Below are 20691 nucleotides of genomic sequence, written 5' to 3'. Positions count from 1 at the left end.
TTACCAATCGTTTAATAATACTAGAATTTCAACCATCTATATCTGCAAATTCTTACAACCGCATTTGTAACTGATGCGTTTCTACCAGTCATGTATTTATTTTTAGTGGGCAGCTGCAGTTTTGATACTTAAAACTAATCATTAAATAGAAATATATGTAAATATTAATAAAAAAAAACTTTGTGAAACTGAGTCCGAGAGATTTATCATTGATGTTGCCCTAATGTTTGTTTAGGACCTAAAACTATCTGTGGAATTTCTGACTCTTCCGACCAGTCAATAGTAATTTATTGGATTGGGCATTAGTATGCCTTCACTAGAAAAACACATCGATGTTTCACACGGTCCGTGAGGTGGCATTACGTGTTGCCGCGTTTTATGTTTTCTTTTTTCTTTTACATCAAGAGGCACGTTTTATATTTTACAAAGGACTATCCTCTAATATATATTCTGATTATTTTCATAAACAAGATTGAATCCCACCCATATATTACTTTCTCTTTTTTATATAAGTATCATTTAAGATTTTTGTATACAAATTAAGAAAAAATACTAAGTTTCCTATTTTACCTCTATTTAATATATTGTGTTGTTAATTAATGAGATGAAAATAAAGGTAAAAATTGGAAAAAATTGTTTAATTTATGCATTAAAAACAAACAACACTTGTAATAAAACAAATTCTAAACGCTAGATTGATACTTAATATGAATCAGAAGGAGTATTATATTATTAGTTTGTATAATTCAAAAATTCTAGATATTTATTTCTTGTCAGTTTGTAAAATTAGTTGCATTCAATAAACTTGATTGATATTTAATGTGTGACGGACAACAGTGATCTAGAATTTTCAAATTACAAGAAATTTTTTTCCATAGTTGTCGGAAAAACTTTAGTTGGAAATTTAACATTTTGACGATTTTTTCTTTTCGATACGAGACGATTTTTGGGAATTAATGTTTATTTCTGATAAAATTTTGACGAATAAAATGTTGACGGTTTTTTTCTAGGATCCATCTGTTTTCTGCAGTATATACATTTAAATTTTAATTATGTTTAGTTTAACAATTACACTTACACATAATGGCTATTGACGGTTTTTATTTACAAAGAAATATCATTGTAGAAGTAAAGTCTTTAAAATAAAATTATGACCAGTTTTTATCTTCTTAACACGCAGGTTTATCTAAAAATGATTCAGTAAAATAATTTCTAATTAGGAAATGAAAATGATATACCTTTTTGATTAATTTGGAATGTCCTTGATCTACAAAAAAAAATCCAATCTAAAAGCACTCAGAGCATTCCTAATGGATTGTTTTTTTCCAAAAATATCTTAATAGAAATTTTCGGTTGAATTTCCTATAATTTTTAAAACCTGTAATTAAATACTAATATTTATATATATACACATATATATTAAGATACTTTTGGAGAGAATCCTCCATTAGAGATATTCTTATATTGTGGTGTTCTCACCATTAAACAAAAACAGAACAAAAAAAGTGAAGAAATATAATACAATGGTGTTCTTGAAGTGAAGAAATATAATACAATGGTGTTCTTGATGGGGGCGAACGCAGGTGGGGCCAGGGTGTGACATATGCCCCACCCTAATTTTTTTTTTGAAATTTTTGTTCACAAATTATGTAAATATCATTTTTTATATTCTTTTATTTATAAATCCTTGAATTAAAACTTTCTAATACTATGCGCCCCATTGGTTGGAAAATTGTCATCACTGTTAGTTTTAATTCATTAATTTCCCCACGTTTCTAAAGTTTAAACTTTAAACCACAAACTGGTTTTGTTTTCAGGTTTTTAACACATTTTTTGGGTAAAAGATTCTTGTACACATTTTATTATATTTAGTAACTTTTCTATAAAACAAGTTTTCATTTTTCTTTCGTTCTCTCCTACCTAATATAATTTTTCTTTTCTTCATTTTCTTTTATTTTTTTAAAAAGTTACTTTATTTAAGTTTTGCTTTAAATACTACTTTTGTCAAGTATTATTTTCCAATATTTAAATTAAAAAATAACTAAAATGAAAAAAAAATCATAATAAAGTTATATAATTTTTTTTTGTGATATTACTTAAAAATATTAAACATTATAAAATGTTTTTATTTGACTCATTTTAAAATAATTATAATATTTAAAAGAGTAAAGTAGTTTAAAAAATAAATATACCATATAAATTTTTATTGAATAATTTAATTAATATTATTATATTTTATATATATATATATAGAAAACTTTAGGATTCAAATATCTAATGTTCCCGATATTTTTTATAATAAAAAAATAAACAGTGTCTCATGTTAAATGATTTTCTGAATCCACCTCTGATCTTTGAAGAAGAGATTTGAGAAAATCTTTGAAAGCTTTCAATAACACTAGTCAACTCTTAATTAATCTAACTTTTATTTCAAAATTAAAACTAAAATTTCAACTATATTGATTATAATACTAAATTTTCATTTGTTTGAGAGTTCTAGAATTGTTCTCATGAATAATGATGCTCTAATCTCATAATGAGAACTGGATCCCACGAATATAACACCCTTGCTATCTGGATATGTGACGACTAACGAGTCATGAGACAATGCTTAATCTAATACTCTCCAACATATGTCGATTTCGCACATTATTAGTTACAAATAAATAAAATACTTGAAAATCAAAGAAGATAATACAGATGAAATTTGTCTAATTGACACCAAAAGATTCAGAATGATATAACTTAGTAACGTGGGAAATTGTTATCTACAAGTTATAGCATCTTATATTCTCGATTGTGATTGGCATATATATCAATCAAATCTCATATGCAGTAAACCCTATACTTATTTATTTTCCTAGCAGTTTACGTAATACATATACAAGAAGACAGTGTGATTAAAGAAAAAGGAACAAAAAGATGAAAACAACATAAATGTTTGTGTATTACCAAGTATTCATGATTGACGTATTTTAGGTAGTTTTGTATCCTTTATATATTTTTTTTGCTAAAAATATATACTTTTTTTTTCAAATATTGTATCCTTTATATTTACTAGAATTTATTAATAATTGTTGACATGCTCCTTTACGGTCAGGATGTTTGAGTACAATTTTATTGTTATATATTTTAAAATCTTTTAATACTTGTAGACATGCTTCAACCCGTTAATATAAAATGTTTGTGTGTTTCTTGTTTTATAAATTTGATCTCTGCGATAATCTTCGTAGCAAAATTTAACTTGGAAACATTTTTATGTAAGAAATTAAACACATTTTGGTCAAAAAAAAAAATTAAACACATGTATAGGAAATACACTCACAAAAACTGAGGGAGGGGGAATAAATAGTGAAATTGGGTGTATAATTAATATATAAAATTTAATATATATATATATATATATATATATATATATATCATTTAATTTTATTATTTTAACTTTAAATCATTTCTTTTTCTTAATATAAGTCATTTCAAAACGTATATACATATACGTATAACTGTTTCATTGCTTTTTGGCATAATACTTCAAAAGAAAAAAAAACTTAATTTCATTGTCAGAATAAAGTGAGACATCATATATTTTATGGATCACCAAATGGTATCTACTTTTCCTCTAAAAAGAAAACCTATCAGATACACATTAACACGAATAGCTAGATAATATAAATGTAGTTTTCTAAATACATTACTTGACTATACATTTTTAAATTAGTTACAACATTTGACTACACGTTCAGTGAACTGGAATTTAACAACATTAACCTTGTCTCGATATAGGTTTATTAAAGATCTGGTTCAGCAAGAAGGATCAATATTATTCCGTCAAACAGCAACAATTCAATATATAGTAGCAGTCAGTGCAACGTTAATAACAAACATTTTTTTTTGATAACAGTAAGGATCCCAAGACTTTCTAGATCCAACGATTAATCCGACGAGGCTCACGGATACTCTGCGTATTTCCACAAACAAAATTAACTGACAATGGATACCTTTCGCAAACTTTTCTCATGGATACGATATTATCTCCAACGAACCAGTTAATCTGAGTTTCGTTTCAAATTCTCTGATGGTATATGTTTTCAGAAAAAAATTAGTAACAACAATGTGAGTTATTCATAATTTAAGATGACCTCTACCCCATGAAAAGGAAGAACCAGTGTATGAAAAATGCTGAAACTTTTTCCCTTTTGACATTTAGGGGGTTTCTGTAGTTTCCACTGCAGCCAGGTGTTACATCTTTAACAATAATATATATATACATTTCTCCAATTCTTACTTTATTGATCTTTTCAAAAAAAATGCATAAAAATTGTTTGTATATGTCAATTATTTATAGATTAGTGATGATTATCATATAATCAAACACACATGCAACTTGGAATGCTTCTAGTCCCGACATGTGTTTGTAATCAGAGTAAGTTTCACTTCATATGTTTGGATACAATATATTGGCCAAAATAAACAATAGATCCGTATTACCATTTAGTTTAAAGATTCGTTTATACAGGGAAACAAGAGTTTAGAGATCTTTAGGCCAGTAAAAAAAGCAAGAGTTCAGACTTTAGAGAATTTTTTTCTTATCGAAGCTATAAAGAGCATTATCTATATAACATGGATATAAAGTATATATAAATTAAAAGAGAGAGATGCAGAGAGGGGAAACAGTACTGTTGATAAAAGAGGGGCAGTTTGATTGGGGGAGGTTAAAGAAGCGTGTGACCGAGAACTTTGAGCTTATCAATACTATTAAAGTTGAAGTATGTCCCATTGATATTAGTTGGATCTATTTTTTTTAAAAGACAACAAGAAATATATGCTCATGCGTATGTATATAAAACGTCATCTAATTATGTTATGCAACTGCATGCTAAATATAACTGCTACTCCCCCTATCGTTCCTATATTTAAGGAGTATGAAGATAACAACTCTTTTAAATAACACTGCATATAAATTGTAAAGCACTTTCACAACCACTAATGTCCTATTTTAAAACACTACGACTATTACAACTCCTATTTTTTCACAAAACCAAATATATCCTACTAATTTCAGTTTCGAATAAATACTGCACATAAACAACTTCCACAACTGATTAAATTCCTATTATAAAGGGTTACTAGATTTTGACCCGCGCTTTCAAAGCGCGGGTTTAGTTTCCGTTAAAATTCTGTTTTAAATTGATTTTAAATTGATAAATATTATCTGATGCATATTTTCATTTTGTGTTTTCTTATAAATATTCAAAGTTTTTATATTTTTTATCGTGTTTCATTTTAAATGAGTATTTATGTTTAGAAAATTAAACTTTATTTTTTAATAAATTAAGTTGGTATAACTCTGATGAAATTTTGCCATGTGGTTAATTTTTTAAATAAAAATTTATATACTTTTAATAAAGAATATTACATTTCAATGAAAAAATCAAAATTTTATATGAATGCTTAAATTATATTAAAAAGAAAAAATATAATAATTAAGTGTTTAATTTTTTTTCACTACAAAAAATATTAAAAAGGTTAAAAATAAATTATTTGAACTTGGATTCAGTGGCAAAAAAAAAGATTCTTCAGTAATCAAGGTAATAATATATATATAGAAATCTTCGATTATATATGAAGTTTAAGATTATTTTATTAATAAAGGTAAATAAAATTTAGTCAATCTGTAAACCACAATCTACTACAATGATAGAAATGTTTAGAAAATTATTTTATTTACATATTTAACTATATAGGGTATAAATAATATAGCAAAAAATAACATATAATTACTATGATACAGAATAAAATTTATATTTAAAAATAATATTTTAATGTTTATATTATGAAAAAGTTATAATTTTGATATAGTATATTTTAAAATTCTATTTTACTATGCTGGAGAGAATTAAAATGGCCACAGTAATGTTTGATTTTAATGTCAAATTCAAATGGATCGAGTTGGGCCTCATTATAGAATACAAATAGAAAATAAAGAAAACAATATTTGTGATAACCTTAATAGGCCCAACTCGTTTACGTTAAAAATGCCTTTTGTTGTTTTCTACCGACAAAATGAGATATTTTGTTAAACTTTCAGACATAAGAAGATTCCAAAAAAAAAGACAAACTCCTCTCGGCGATTGTTCAAACGAATGAGTTCTTCCTCGATTCCAAACTGCATGATCTCCAGGTAAAACATTTAGAGGTTTATGTTTGTTCATCATTATAGATAGTCGATTGGAAGTATTTCTTACAAAATGTTTATTTGGTTTTTGATTTTGAAATGCATGTTGTGTCCGATAGCATAAACGGAATAGATCCGACTAAATTGTGGACGATCTAAGACTTTCAAAGGAAGATCTTGGTTACCTCGTTCGATTTGACCAAAAACGATGAAGATCGACGAACTCCCACAAAAGATCTTCATCAGATCCGTAAGGGTAAATTCAAAATCAAGTTTTTATATTATTTTTTTGCTTCTTCTTTTTCTTCCATTCACTGATGATTATGTTTAAAATTTTAATAGAAGATTAACTAAAATTTCGTCAATCATGTTTTTTTTGTTCTCTTTTGCATATAGGATTGGATTACCTATATTAATATTGCTGTGTGATGAAGACGTGGCTAAGACTATATTCTTCACAGGAATTATTACAACATGGACAACACAATTTGAAAGGTACGGATTACAAATATTAACACATTTGTTAAAACAATTAAAAATATTACAAATATAAACGGGAGTTAACAATACTGGTTAATATTCTATCGGTTTTAATTTGTTTTGAAGTTAGTAAATGGGAGTCCACTAACATGGATACAAAGGATAAAAACTTACCATTAAGCAATAAAGTCTGAGGTAAAAACTGCTCTCCGTGGTTTTGTTAATTATTATTAACCATTATTTGATATAGAATATTCTGTATTGTCTATTATTCATATTTTAGGATTATTTTAATTCAACATTAATAAATTTTTTCTTACTTTTGTAGCTTGCCATACTGGTAGAAGCTACATCTGGATATTGCGAAACTGCGCAAAATCTTTGGGGAGATATATATGACATTGGAGATTGTGAGCTACTAAAACTACTATGAGGTACTCTTGTTACATCCTTTATGAGCCCTGTCAAAAATAGATTGTTTTGACAATGTCTGTGTTTAAATGAATGTTTTGTTAAAATGGGTGATTTGTTTCTTTCTTTTCAGACACAACGTACTTTCAGAGAAAATTCAGATTCCAAATACAACAATCATAGAGATGTCATACTTCATTGGACAACAACATGATCTTAAAGTCAAAGATAAGTTACTTCCTCCAAATATTTTTTCCTTTTACATTTATATGTACTTTCCAGCCACTCTTGAAGGGTTTCACATCTTTCAAAGGGGTCACTTGCATTGCCGCAGACATTTTTTTTTGCTTGCTAATGTAGCTGTGAGTAAATGTGAGAAAGCTTAGGAATGATGTAGGTGTTTATATAGCAGTAGGTTAATCGATGGTTGTAAATGACTTTTTAAAAATATATTTACGATATTCTTAGTTCGATATAGGAAACGGTTAGACAATTGATCAAGCAAAATATTTAGAGATCGATATTGTTTGTGGTTGTTTACATATCTTAACAATATTTCCAATTCAGTTGGTTTAGATATTTTTTAAACACTACCGAATTAAATAGAACAAATATATGGATAGTTATTACATATGCTTGAGGTCCAAGCTAGTATTTTCGATTTCATTAAAGAGAAAATCGGTTGAGTAAATATTGGTAAAAATATTTAGTTGTTATACTGTTGGCGAAAATTTACATATCTTACCAATATTTACAATTTTGTTGCATCTAATATCTTTATTATATCTTTATGGAATAAATATGGAATTTATTATGGCATATACCATTTGAATCGAATTTTATTAATTATCCATGAGTTCTGAGTTTACAAATATTTAAAATATTAGATGTTGTAAATTGTTTTAGGGTTTAGGGTTATAATTTCGTGGTTTAGGGATTAGGGAGACGAACAGTAAAAATAGTTTGAATCGAATTTTATTAATTATAAATAGTTTGAATCCAGTTTAAAATAAGTTTGAAGCGAGTTTAAAATATTAGATGTTGTAAATAGTTTTAGGGTTTAGGGATTATAAATTGCCAGGTTTAGGGGTTAGGGAGACGAACAAATGGACCATCTCAAAACTGAGACACTAAACATGTTGTTTTGTCATTCACCTAAATACCCACTAAGCTAAACAAATTGATCCATTTCAATATTAGGCCATTAGAAAATATAGCTAAAAGATGGTTTGGGCTTACTATTATCGTTGGGCCATTTAAAAACAGACAGACTAAAGATGTTATGTCATTCACGGGAATACCCTTTTTATCATGTGAAATGTAACGAAACATTAAAAAAGAAAGGGCATGTTTAGGTAAAAAGCACAATAGGATCCTGCTTTAATAGTATAGATTTCATTTAAAAAAGGAAAGTAAATGGGATGTTTTGTAAAAACATAAAAACTTCAGGGACAGATTCACAAACATGCTTCTGCTTTAATAGTATAGATGTACATAGCAACCAAATAATTAAATTAAATAATGAAATTTTAAAGAAATATAAAACCCACTGATAATCACATAATTAAACAGGAAAGATGGATATACAAAATTATTTGTTTAAAGGTTATACGGGTCAGATTTTTGACCAAAACAAAATTAAAAATTCACGGGTCAGCGGGTCAGTGGGATGAGTTCGACCTGCAACACAGAATTAACCATGCATATTGCATATACTGGATCAATTTTAAACTGCTATTATTTAGTAAAATATATTTTGATTAAGATTTATACACAAATATGATTACAAAAAAGTACAAATATAATCACAAAAAAACATATATATCAAAAATTAAATTTAAATAAAAAATATACCCGCCCTTTTATGGGCGGGTCAAAATCTAGTGGTTGATTAAAATGCTAGTTTATTTTATTTTCGCCGCCGCAAATGCTATTGGACTCATTCGTAGTTTCCTTTACGATTACAATTTTTAAAAAATTATAATCATCAATAAATATTGGTGGTTGATTTTGATTTTCATGTTTTCCATCGTAACCATATGAAATGATATTTTTAGTTTCTGCTTGATTACTTTTCACAAGGTTTTCATTTTAGCCAAATAATTGCACCATGTATAGTATAATATTTCATCTCATATGTATGCGGGGTTCTACCACTAACTATATTTATTTTTAACGAAAACTATAAATCTATAACAAAATTAGTTTTTTTGAAAAATAACTAAATTAGTTATAAACATAATGACGTTGAATTGATGCATACATATGCGTAAATTTGTAGATGAATGCAGTAATCCAAAACTTAGATCCATAATAATTTTAGTAGTTGTGTATTACTTTAGAAGTTTAGATATGTATCCAAAAATACATATATATAAAGAAAATTATATGGACATGAAGTAATATCTAAGGAGGATGCATGAATCTACTTATTCACTGAAAATATGTTTAGAAAAGTTGACAAAAATGTTTAGAAAAAGATGTTTATAATTAAGAAAACTCATGATCTATAACAAATTACCGCAAATATGTTTAAAATCCAAGCGAATCAATTATTTATGAATGATTTCAACAATAGCATCAATCAAATATCGTCTACCAAAAATTTCCATATGGAAAAATTTACTATAGAATTTTGTTTATAAAAATGTTTGATGTAGGTGTAGTTAATGTGTTGCAATATTTTTTGTTTATATATAACTTACAAACTAATGCTTTAGAAAGCAAGGTTACTAATTTTTTTTTTAAATTGGTTTTAACTTTAAAAACTAAATAAAGTATGATTGATAATTTTTATTATTATAAACAAAAATTAAAGCTAAAATCACTTGATATATCCCAAACAATCACCCTACGTGAAATATATGGGTAATATTAAAATAATTGCTTCAAGGGATCAACAGACACAAACAATTGGTTGATATCTCCACTTTCGGACGTACGATAAAAAATTTGTTAGTTATATAAGTTTTCATGCACCAAATATCAGTACCATATATACACATATATAATCTTGTGTATATTGTTATTATATCTAAGAGTTTGTATTCAATCAGTTTTGTATTTAACTTGTAGGCCATTCCAATCTTAGATAAATATAACTTTTTACCGCCAATAATAGCCAACAATAAACTTTCTTACGTTTTGTTTCATAAATAAATAAAAATTAAATTATGTATTACAGTTGCATATCAATAATTGACTCACGTTTGTCTAGTGTTACAGGCTTACAGCTATATAAGAAGATAAAATCATATACATCATCATCTAAAGAGAAACGATACTACGTACGTGGATGGTTACGGTCCATGCATCAATAGTCCTAAGCATTTATAAGTACTAGAGCTAACCCTAGCTATAAGATTATATACACCACTCTATATATATTTAATATATATGTATGTATATTTGTGAGTGTATCCTTCACCTAAGCCTATATAGCATTTGAAAGCTATAGACCAACGGAAGAGACAGAAGTAAAGTAAAATAAGACATCTAATAAAGTTTTTAAAAAGACAAATAAAAGAGAGATCACTTCTTAAGTCTCATTTTAGCTTTTGGAACTTCAACCTCAATGGGACCGCTAAAGAATCTTTCTTGTTTTAAACTTTTTTCATTTTCTTGATACGGAAATTTACTCAATCTCTCGAGGTCGGGGTTACTTTTATCAATATATACAATGATATCTATGTGTATCTCCGAAGCCTTTACAATCAATGGGACCAATACCGACAGCTATTCGATTCGTATCCCATAAGATTGAAATTCAATCACCTTAAAGTCATCAGTTTTCAAAAGCATATACATATCTGTCTCCAAACTCTTACAAAACATGCAATAAGAAATAAACTATGAACATAATACAATTATTTTGCTTAACTAATCACTAACAGAATGACACACGAATCTTAAGCACACAAGGAAACACAATAAACTATATAGCTTTATTACAAGATTATGACATAACCGTGTCAGGATCCATCCGAAATATATCCCCCACACAGAAAAATAATAAACTAGCGACTAAGTGTTACTAAACTAGGTTATCTTATACGACGATCAAGGAGGAAAAAAAGAGTCAAAGATCTTGAAATTTAAAGCATATTCCTTAGCTTTAACTAAGAAAGATATCCATTATGTAAACTTTGTCCACAGAAAAAATAGTGATGAGTAAATTATAAGCTTTGTTTCACAGAACAGAAAAAATATGAATCTAGAGGTTTCGGGTTATTGAATACGTGGACTAACAAGACCTGCCATTTATGCTTCTTCATGACTTCATCTCCCACCAATAATAGCCTCCTCTGGGACGGACACATTTGATGTGTGCAGCAACAGAAAAGGAATCCTCCACACACTTTGAAAAATTCCACGTTGCAAAGTGGGCCTGAGACAACTAGAGATCAGGCCCAATGATTTGATAAGGACAAGACAACATAAGATGAGGGACGAGTGACGACATAGACATTATAGTGTATACAACAAGAGTTAGCATTAATGATTGGTATAAATGTTGATTCGAAAGCTACAAGTCGATGTATTGAGAAAATATCAAAATAATGGGCTTAGTTATTTAGCTGAAAGCTCAAACAAGGCCTGTTATTATTTAAGCCTAAACATCTTCATCGTACCATCATGAATGTGTTTAACTCAGCCATCTAACTGTACAGCAAAGCAAGATCGCTTTTGCATGGTCCAAAAAATTTCGAAGAGACATTTCTATGTTGTGACAAAGACTCCTCGTTTCAGTCTTTGTACTCTGATTTGAGGACCCACACCGAACCGTTTGGATCCTTCCTAAGCGTGGCAATCTCCTTCAAGAGACTCTTAAACAACGGTACATCTTTAGCAGGGACTCTGTCCGAGAAATGGTTGACAATGCTGCTCGTGTCCGTGCTTCCGCCTCTTCGTTGTACAAAGCTGCATATCTGTCGGATCAGGACCTCGGGCTGCAACGAAGAAGAAGACGGGTTTGGAGTTTGCGTATGCTCAAGGGCAACGCCAATGGCTTGTTCTCTGTTCCCTCGGATTTTGCTGAGAAGCTCTGCGGAAGACGGTGCTTTGCCTGAAGATAGACCCGCGCTGATACCGTTCTTGACAGCTGATGATTTGTCTGCTGTGGTTAACCGGGAATTCACAGTTGAACCGAATCTCCTCCGGACAGATGAAGGTGCACCTGCACAGCCAGATCTTCCCGTCCATGTGGGCACTGAGATGCTTTCTCGGCTACGCAGCATCCGTGATTGGCGCAATGCTTCCGCGGCTCTCTGTGCTACTTGAGATGCCTGGTGTTCAAGTCTCATCTTCTCTTCCTCGTCGTTTGCGTTAATGATGGCGTCGTGGTTCACAGCACTCTGAATAAAAACATGGAAGTTGTCAAGTAGAGTAGACTCCGAAGAGAAAATATAATAGAGCAACAGACAACAAACTTACATGTATTCCATGTGCGTCGAAGAGACTCTTCAAGATATTCGTCTCTTCATCCACTGGCTCACCATTTCTATCTGTGGTTTCCGCACCTTTTTCCCCTGAGACTTCATCTGCTGCATCGTGAATATCAAGTTGTGTGGTGGTATCGGTTGTACTCTCTGTTTGAGCTCCTATGATGTTTATATCTTCAGACAGCTGACTGAAGATGTTAGAAGTCTCCGTGGATGCGTTGCTGTCACCATCATCATTCAGGATGAAAAGATCTTTCATATCCCTAGCTTTGAAGAATCTTTTCTGCTGTGGATTCTTCAGGATCCTATTGGTGAGAAAATGTTTATATATCTGTCTATGATATACTTTCTCCTCAATTGTCCCTCGTGTGATCAATCTGTAAACAGTAACATCCTTCTTCTGCCCTATACGCCAAGCTCGTTCCCTTGCCTGCATATCATTTGAGGGGTTCCAATCCGGGTCAAAGATGATGACCCTATTCGCCCCAGTCAAGTTTGTTCCCAAACCACCCACCTTCGTCGTCAGAACGAAAACAAACACATCATCTGAGTTGTTAAACTCATCGATCAACGCCATCCTCTGTTTCACTGGCGTAAGACCATCCATCCTCCGGTAACTATACTCGCTTGCAACCAAGAAGCTTTCTAGGATGTCAAGCATTTGCTGAGTCTGCGAAAACAGAAGTACACGGTGTCCTTGCTGTTTCCAGACCTTGAGAACTTCCGCAACAACCTTCATCTTCCCACTGCGTTCTGGATTCCCATAATCTGGGTTCTGGTGAGAGTGTTCTCTCTCGAGTAGATCAGGGTGGTTGCAAATCTTACGCATCACATCAATCCCATACAGAGAGTTCTTGTTGCCATCAAAAATATCTTCTACCTCTGAGCTCGCAAGAAACGCCCTGTAGGTAGATCTCTGCTCCACTGTGAGGCTGCAGAAGAGAACATGTTCAGTCTTTTTTGTGAGATGTGCGTTCACATCAGCCTTCATCCGGCGGAGGAGGTATGGCATGATCAGATCACGAAGAACAACTGCACATCTGCACATTGTCAAGGATTGTTAGAACTCAAACTCTTGACGATACTTAAATGATTCAAAGAAAGACCAGGTACTCACCTGTAGGCTGTCGACACTTGCAATGGAGACGCATTTGCGTACCCACCCACAGTTATGGGAACAGAAAACTCAGCCTCAAAGACGGGTAGGACGCCCAGTTTTCCCGGGAAAACAAAATCGAACAAGGACCAGAGTTCTGTCAGTTTATTCTGGATTGGTGCCCCAGTCATAATAATTCGATGGACGGTCTGCAACTGTTTGCACACCAAAGTAATTTCAGCATTTGGGTTCCGGATACGATGGCCTTCGTCCAGTACTGCATAACCCCACTCAATATTGAGCAGCTTCTCACCATGCAGCCTCAATTGCTCATATGTGGTGATGAGTAGCCCCGAGTCAGATTTTAGAACCCGGTTAATCAAAGAACTCCATTTCTTGGTGTTCTTAGACTTTTGCTCATGATCACTCTCGACTGAACCTTCACTATCATAATCACTTTCAGAGGCATTGGCTCGTCCTTTGCCATTTGAATCTTTTGCCGAGTCATGGAGTATTTCCACGTGAAAATCCGGGTACCATGTCCGTGCTTCCCTTCTCCACTGACGCAAGAGTGTGACAGGACATATGACAATACTCGGCTTGTACATCTTGCTGAAATGCAAGGATCCGAGAAAAGATAAGACCTGAACAGTCTTACCAAGACCCATCTCGTCCCCGATAATGCCACCAGCCTTTTGGCAATGAAGTTCCCAGAGCCACTGCACTCCAACTCTTTGGTAATCAAAAAGTTTATTAAATATACGTTCAGGAATGTTTAATCCACCCTCAAGCGGTACAGAGGATGTCTCGTCGTCGTCCACGTCATCAAGATCATCTAGCTCTTCTTCCTCACAACTGGACGTGGTCGAGATTCTCCGTTCATCTTCTGCAACGTTGCCAAGGTAATCAACATTAGAACTATTTTCTGTACATCAACTCAAATGAGGAAAAAGAAGCATATGCTGAAAATATCAATTCAGAGCATTGCATATATCACGACCTTATCTTTTCCAAAAGTATTCAACCAAATTACTAGCAACTAAACTCACAGGTTCAACCAGCAATATGTAAATATGTACATTTAGCTCACAATATTATCAGACATACCATTTTCTTGAAGACTAGAGTCTTCGTGAGAAATCCGCTTTGTCCATTTCCTTTTAGGCAAAGGCCGCTTCTTTTTGCTCTTCCCAGCTTTACTTCGCTTTGCATCACTATCCGAAGAATCATTAGTCTTGTAAAGCTTTCTTAGCCTTCTAAAAGGAACAGGGGTCGGTTCAAGCTTTGGCAAGTCCTGTGCATCAAGTAGCTTGGTTGTTGGGCGAGCTTTTGCAGCCAGCGACATTGATTGGACAGCTCTATCAATACTGCTGGACTCCTCATTTTCGTCTTCTCCTTCAGGTAAGTTACGCGTGTTTGACGGTCCAGGTTGTTGAAGTCGGCGTTCAAAACCCTCGAGCTTGTGGAAAGGAGTTAAAATTCCTTTTCTAACCAATTCATCTCTTTCCTAGACACAAACATCGTTAAATTAGTCACTCACAGTCTTTCAGATACAGGTATCTTTAACATTTTCCAGATCCAGATATCTTTACAGCATTCAGTTGAAATAGATCAAACCTTTATATGGACGTACCGTTTCAACAAAACCTGCAGAAGCAGCATCGAAAACGGCATCAAAATCCGTATCCTCATGAAACGACACTACTCTCACCTTCTTCCCTTCTCTCTTGCTTGGTTTCCGAATCTCTTTCAATTTTCTCTTAAGACTAGGCTCTCCCTTCACCAGATCCCGCAGTATATCACTCCGATCATCAGCACCACCGCTCTGACCACGTAAACCAGAGAGCTCCTTTTCAAGTTCATTTTTTCTCTTCCTAAGGCTTCTAAGACGGTCTGTAGCAAGAGCATTCTGAAGTACAGAACCACTCTGCACTCCTGCATCATCACCCTCCTCCTCCTCCGCTTGCTCAACGGTCGATGCAACAGCATCTATTTCGAACTTCACAGCCCTCAGTCTATTCAAAATCTCGCTATGGCTTGATGGAAGGACATTGCCTCCTTCCAGCTGTATAGACCTCTCCTCCACACTCCCATCGTTATCAAGCTTCTTTGTCGCCTAACAAAGATAAAATGCTAAACGTTAAAGCTGAAACCCTAATTCAAAAGCACAGAGGTGTAAAAACGCACCTCATCGAGAATCGTCTGTTCGATATCTGCAGGATTAGCGGATGTCACACCTAAGCTACTCAACAGAAACCTATCCTCTTCTTCCTCCATTGAATCAACCACCTTCTCAACTATAAAACTCTTTATCGCATTTGCATTCCTTCGTTAATACACATAGCCTCTAAATCAAGCTTCGATCGGTAATCAATCCCACAATTCCATGAAATAATCAAATCATACAAACATTTTTCCCGGAAAATTCAGAAACAACTAACCTGAATTCCCGGAAAATTTTGGAAAGTTCGTAAGAATTGGTATGGTTTCGATCCTTGTCGTCGACGTCGGTCAGAGATGGTGGCTGCGTTACATAGTCGTCTCCTCCTCACGCAACCTTTTTCTCGCTCGGCCGCGTGATAATAATAAGTAGTCTAATAAATCACCGTCTTTGTGATAATCGAGCGATAGCCCCACATAAGCCCATTTACATAAGCCCATTTCTGAATATGAAATATTTGGGCCAGGTCCAGTAAAGGTTTTAGGCCCAGGCCTCTCTCTCTCTCTCTCTCTACATGATTACAGGGTCAATGTTTTTTCGTTGCAGAAATCGATTCGCGTAAGTCAGCATTGATTTTGGGAATGTGACAAATCTCAAACATGGGGATGATGTAGTTTTGTCGATTTTCTTTTTTTATTTTGGTAATGAAATTCTGTCTGATTTATTACATCTTCCGGCGATTCAACTCTTCTTCTTCCACGGAATTGGATGGTTACGCAGGAGAGATAGAGAGAAGAAAGAGAGAGAGGTGATTGCTTTTTTTTTTTGGTTTGACTTGTTTTTCGATCTCAGATGGTCTTACGTTTAGATATATAGACCTTTCGGGTGGTGGTGGTTCTTACAGAATTTTGAAACAGGTGTTAAAGGGTGGGGTTCTTGTCTGAATGGACTTGAAAATGGATAATGTAATCGGTGGCAAGTTTAAGCTTGGTCGGAAGATCGGCGGTGGCTCTTTTGGAGAGCTTTTTCTTGGTAAAATTTTTTTTTTGTATTAATAGTTGCAGCCTTTTATTCAATTTTTTTGATTACCATTTTTGATTCAAATCTGGAAATATATTTTCAGGAGTAAGTGTGCAAACCGGAGAAGAAGTCGCTGTAAAGCTGGTATGATTCAAATCTACCTTCTTTATTCATCATGTGATTTAAGATCTCTTTGCTCTTCATCTTCATGATCTCTTAGTTTGAAGGAAAGACTAAAAATTGAATCTTTTTTTAGTAACTATTTTTTTTGAAACTTTTGAAGGAGCCTGCGAAAACTAAGCATCCACAACTTCATTATGAATCCAAGATTTACATGCTTCTACAAGGAGGAAGTAAGTTTTACATCCTCTGACATGACTATGCTATCATTGTCCCAATTTAATGAGAAAAAAACATGAGCTCATCTAAATTCTTTTGTTTTATGTGGGTGAAGCTGGCATCCCTAGCCTCAAGTGGTTTGGGGTTCAGGGAGACTACAATGCGATGGTCATTGATCTGCTTGGTCCGAGTTTGGAGGATTTGTTCAACTATTGTAATAGGAAGCTTACTTTGAAGTCAGTTTTGATGCTTGCGGATCAACTGGTTAGTGTATCATCCATCTTGTGGTGTTGGAAGTTTTGGAGTTCCAACTAACTAGAAATGCTTGATGACCCTAAATTGTAGATTAGCAGAGTTGAGTATATGCATTCAAGAGGATTTCTTCACCGAGACATAAAACCAGACAATTTCTTGATGGGACTTGGTCGCAAAGCAAACCAGGTTTGCTTTTTTTCTTTCTCTACACTTTCTATTTCGGTGGGTTGTCGCCCACTAAAGTTATATTAGATCCCATCTTCTCTCTCTCTCTTGGTTACTGTTGCTATGAGTTTCTGCTTTTGCTTTTTTCTTTTTTCAACTAAATCATAATATGTATGTAGGTGTATGTCATTGATTTTGGGCTTGCAAAGAAGTATAGGGATCTCCAAACACATAGACACATCCCCTACAGGTGATTTTTTTATGCAGCTTTCATGTGCATGTCTCTGTATATTCCTTATTTGAATACTTACAGATAGTATATATTCATTACAGAGAAAACAAGAACCTTACAGGCACAGCTAGGTATGCTAGCGTCAACACTCACCTTGGTGTTGGTAAGCAACTGATCCAACCACTTGAGCATCTTATCTACTTCAAAGCTGTGTATACCATTTTTTTAGACGTGTGCTTTGCTTGTGTATATTTGGCAGAGCAAAGTCGGAGGGATGATCTGGAGTCTCTTGGTTACGTGCTCATGTATTTCCTCAGAGGAAGGTTATATACATGCATATCCTTTTTTTTTGTCTATAACTAAATCTTTACACTTGCTCGGTCTGATCTTTCTGTGATATTCTGTGTTCAGCCTCCCATGGCAGGGGCTAAAAGCTGGAACAAAGAAGCAGAAGTATGACAGAATCAGCGAGAAGAAAGTTTCAACTCCTATAGAGGTATAAATATGTGCCTTAGATACCCTTGATTGGAGTTAGTTAGATCAGCATTTGTCACAAGTTTTAATTGTTTTGTTTCTTTGTAACAGGTCTTGTGCAAGTCCTATCCACAAGAATTCGCATCATACTTTCAGTACTGCAGGTCCTTGCGATTCGAAGACAAACCAGACTACTCGTATCTAAAGCGGCTATTCCGAGATTTGTTTATCCGCGAAGGTTTGTGTGTGTTTTCAGAGACTAAACTTCGCTTCTGTTAGTTCTGTGTAAAACAACACTCTTATTGATTTCACAGGTTATCAGTTTGACTATGTATTTGACTGGACTGCATTGAAACACCCTCAGAGTAATTCTAGTTCCCGGTCCAGCTCCCACGGAAGGGTGAGTACACTTGTCCTTTAAGTTCTTCTATCTAGTGTCTTTACTCACTTTGATCATTATCACTCTTTTCTCTTCAGCATCGCACTGGTAAACCAGCTGTGGCTGCAGGACCGTCTGCTGAAAAACCTGAAAGGATCTCAGGTAAATCATTTACACCTTTTGAAAGAGTTTAGAAACATATCTGCCAAGTGGTTCGGATCTAAATCTATTTGTGCTTACAGTTGGGAGGGAGATCCGCGACAGATTCTCTGGTGCAGTTGAAGCATTCGCGAGAAGGAACGCTACAGGAGCCACTCCCCATCAAAGCCAAACAAAGCATCGAACTGTTGACGATGTTCCTTCACCAATGAAACCTTCTGTGGTAAAAAAAGAACATATTATTATACATATGAAAGCTCACTTTGAAGAGCATTAAATTAAACTCATGTTTTTGTGATTCAGAATATGGTATCTGAGAAAGGAAGGAACACTTCCAGATACGGAAGTGCTTCGAGGAGAGCGGTTGCCTCAGGGAGTAGGCCAAGCTCATCAGGTGAACAAGGGGACAGCCGCAGCTCAAGCCGTGTGGCCTCAAGCGGTGGTGGTGGTGGTGGTGGTGGCCGACCATCTGTCTTTCAGAGAGCCCAAGCGGCAGCTGGTGTGAGTGGATACGAGTCTAAGACAGCTTCTTCCTTTAACCGAAACAGAGTGGCTGCTTCTAGGACGGCACGTGATGATGCTCTCAGAAGCTTTGAGCTTCTTTCTATCCGCAAATGAGAAAGAAGTAATAGAACAAAACGGAACTGTACACTATCAATCTGCTCCTTTTCTTCTGTAAATTGGATTCTTCCTTTACACATGTGTTGTTTTGTTCCTCACGTTCCCACGAAACTCCCAATTTTTCATGTATTATTATGTCTGTAACGTTTCTCTGGATTTTTTGTATTAATTTGTTTTACGCTCTTCTTGTAATGTAATCACGACAAGCTGTTTCTGCATATCCAGTTTGTTTTTCTGTGTGTTTTTCTTTACTAACTAAAACAGACTTGGTCCATTTAATCAAATGAAAAGGAATAGTAATAAAATATGTTGACAAAAATACTTTCGTTTGGGTCATAAAACTGTATATATTGTTATGGGCTGTTAATGGTAAACTGAATTTTCATAAAATTGGCTTACTACGTAGTATCTTAGGACTTATCTGAAGCCCAAATTGTATTATGAGCTTTCAATACCAAAGACCCATTCTGTAAATCTCTGCCGGCCTTGTTAGATGAGTATTTTTTTTTCCTCTTTTTGTAATTTAATGTGAGAAAACAAGTTGTTCAAAAAAAATGTGAGAAAACAAAATTACAACGCATAGTAATACTTCAGATTCATACTTTTATTAGAAAGATATGTTTAGATTTTGTTGGTTTCAATTTTTGTCGCTAAGAGATAAATATTTGCAGAATTAGATAATTAAGTCAGATAAAAAGTTCACAGAATTAGATAATTATTATATCAGATATATTCCAGGGATTCTTCCAAGTTGCAGTTATTACAGAGCGCATATGAAATGACCTAGTTTTTATGACTAGTAAAAAATATGCATGATATATTTGTGAAATAAGACAAAAAAATAGAGAAATATTTGGGTTCATCCAACCAATAAGATTTCGTTATTTCATATTTAGTATCTTTTAAAAAAGGAAACAAAATATTGTCAAGTTTTATTATGTTTTTAAAATAAAAAAATAAATAGAAAATAATAGTAGTCGTAAAAAAAGATTTTATATTTAAAATACCGTCAGCAAAACACTAAATTCTAAACTCTAAACCTTAAATCTATGGTAAACCCTTGGATAAATTCTAAATCTTTGGATTTTTAAAAAAATATATTTTTAACACAATCAGTAAAACACTAAACCCTAAATACTAAACCCTAAACTCTTGGGTAAATCATAAACCATTGAATAAATCCTAAACCGTAGAATTTAGAATTTAGAATTTATCCAAGCATTTTGGATTTACCAAGGATTTAGGGTTTATCCAGGGGTTTAGAGTTTAAGATTTAAGGTTTA

The 20691-nt window shown here is 33.3% G+C and overlaps 2 protein-coding genes across 6 annotated transcripts; one reads left to right on the top strand and one right to left on the bottom strand.

Moving 5' to 3' along the window:
* Positions 1-11541: 11541 nt before the first annotated feature.
* On the bottom strand, positions 11542-16178 carry LOC108853623 (protein CHROMATIN REMODELING 8-like). 5 transcript variants are annotated; one of them, XM_018627031.2, is made up of 7 exons: positions 16045-16178; positions 15791-15929; positions 15237-15719; positions 14711-15110; positions 13625-14489; positions 12500-13547; positions 11542-12420 (listed from the first exon to the last, which is right to left on the bottom strand). In XM_018627031.2, exons 2-7 carry the CDS (start codon positions 15878-15880, stop codon positions 11812-11814), a joined length of 3495 nt encoding a protein of 1164 aa, XP_018482533.2. In that variant the 5' UTR covers positions 15881-15929; positions 16045-16178; the 3' UTR covers positions 11542-11811. The 5 variants fall into 5 exon arrangements, with proteins under 5 accessions (XP_018482533.2, XP_018482534.2, XP_056864512.1 ...); XM_018627032.2 differs by having other exon boundaries at positions 15791-15950; positions 16045-16177; XM_057008532.1 differs by having other exon boundaries at positions 15791-15960; positions 16045-16175.
* LOC108853625 (casein kinase 1-like protein 6) lies at positions 16161-19651 on the top strand. Its single transcript, XM_018627034.2, has 15 exons — positions 16161-16572; positions 16682-16796; positions 16888-16928; positions 17068-17137; positions 17239-17387; positions 17469-17564; positions 17723-17793; positions 17877-17938; positions 18035-18098; positions 18187-18271; positions 18361-18487; positions 18564-18649; positions 18727-18790; positions 18871-19010; positions 19091-19651. Exons 2-15 carry the CDS (start codon positions 16709-16711, stop codon positions 19403-19405), a joined length of 1458 nt encoding a protein of 485 aa, XP_018482536.1. The 5' UTR covers positions 16161-16572; positions 16682-16708; the 3' UTR covers positions 19406-19651.
* Positions 19652-20691: the final 1040 nt, after the last annotated feature.

Source organism: Raphanus sativus, chromosome 4, assembly GCF_000801105.2.
Source record: "Raphanus sativus cultivar WK10039 chromosome 4, ASM80110v3, whole genome shotgun sequence".
NCBI classification, from domain to species: domain Eukaryota; kingdom Viridiplantae; phylum Streptophyta; class Magnoliopsida; order Brassicales; family Brassicaceae; genus Raphanus; species Raphanus sativus.
Note: the sequence above shows the minus strand (reverse complement) of the source record. Positions and strands in the feature narration are given on the sequence as shown.

Bases quoted from the DNA above. Each gene is read 5' to 3' on its own strand.
- LOC108853623 (XM_018627031.2), bottom strand. From the start codon at position 15,880: ATGGAGGAAGAAGAGGATAGGTTTCTGTTGAGTAGCTTAGGTGTGACA. The intron at 15,111-15,236 runs GTACGTCCATAT...GTTTGTGTCTAG, and splicing joins CTGCAGGTTTTGTTGAAACG to GAAAGAGATGAATTGGTTAG. The intron at 14,490-14,710 runs GTATGTCTGATA...GCAACGTTGCAG, and splicing joins CTCTAGTCTTCAAGAAAATG to AAGATGAACGGAGAATCTCG.
- LOC108853625 (XM_018627034.2), top strand. From the start codon at position 16,709: ATGGACTTGAAAATGGATAATGTAATCGGTGGCAAGTTTAAGCTTGGT. The intron at 16,797-16,887 runs GTAAAATTTTTT...ATATATTTTCAG, and splicing joins TTTTGGAGAGCTTTTTCTTG to GAGTAAGTGTGCAAACCGGA. The intron at 18,791-18,870 runs GTAAATCATTTA...TTGTGCTTACAG, and splicing joins AAAACCTGAAAGGATCTCAG to TTGGGAGGGAGATCCGCGAC.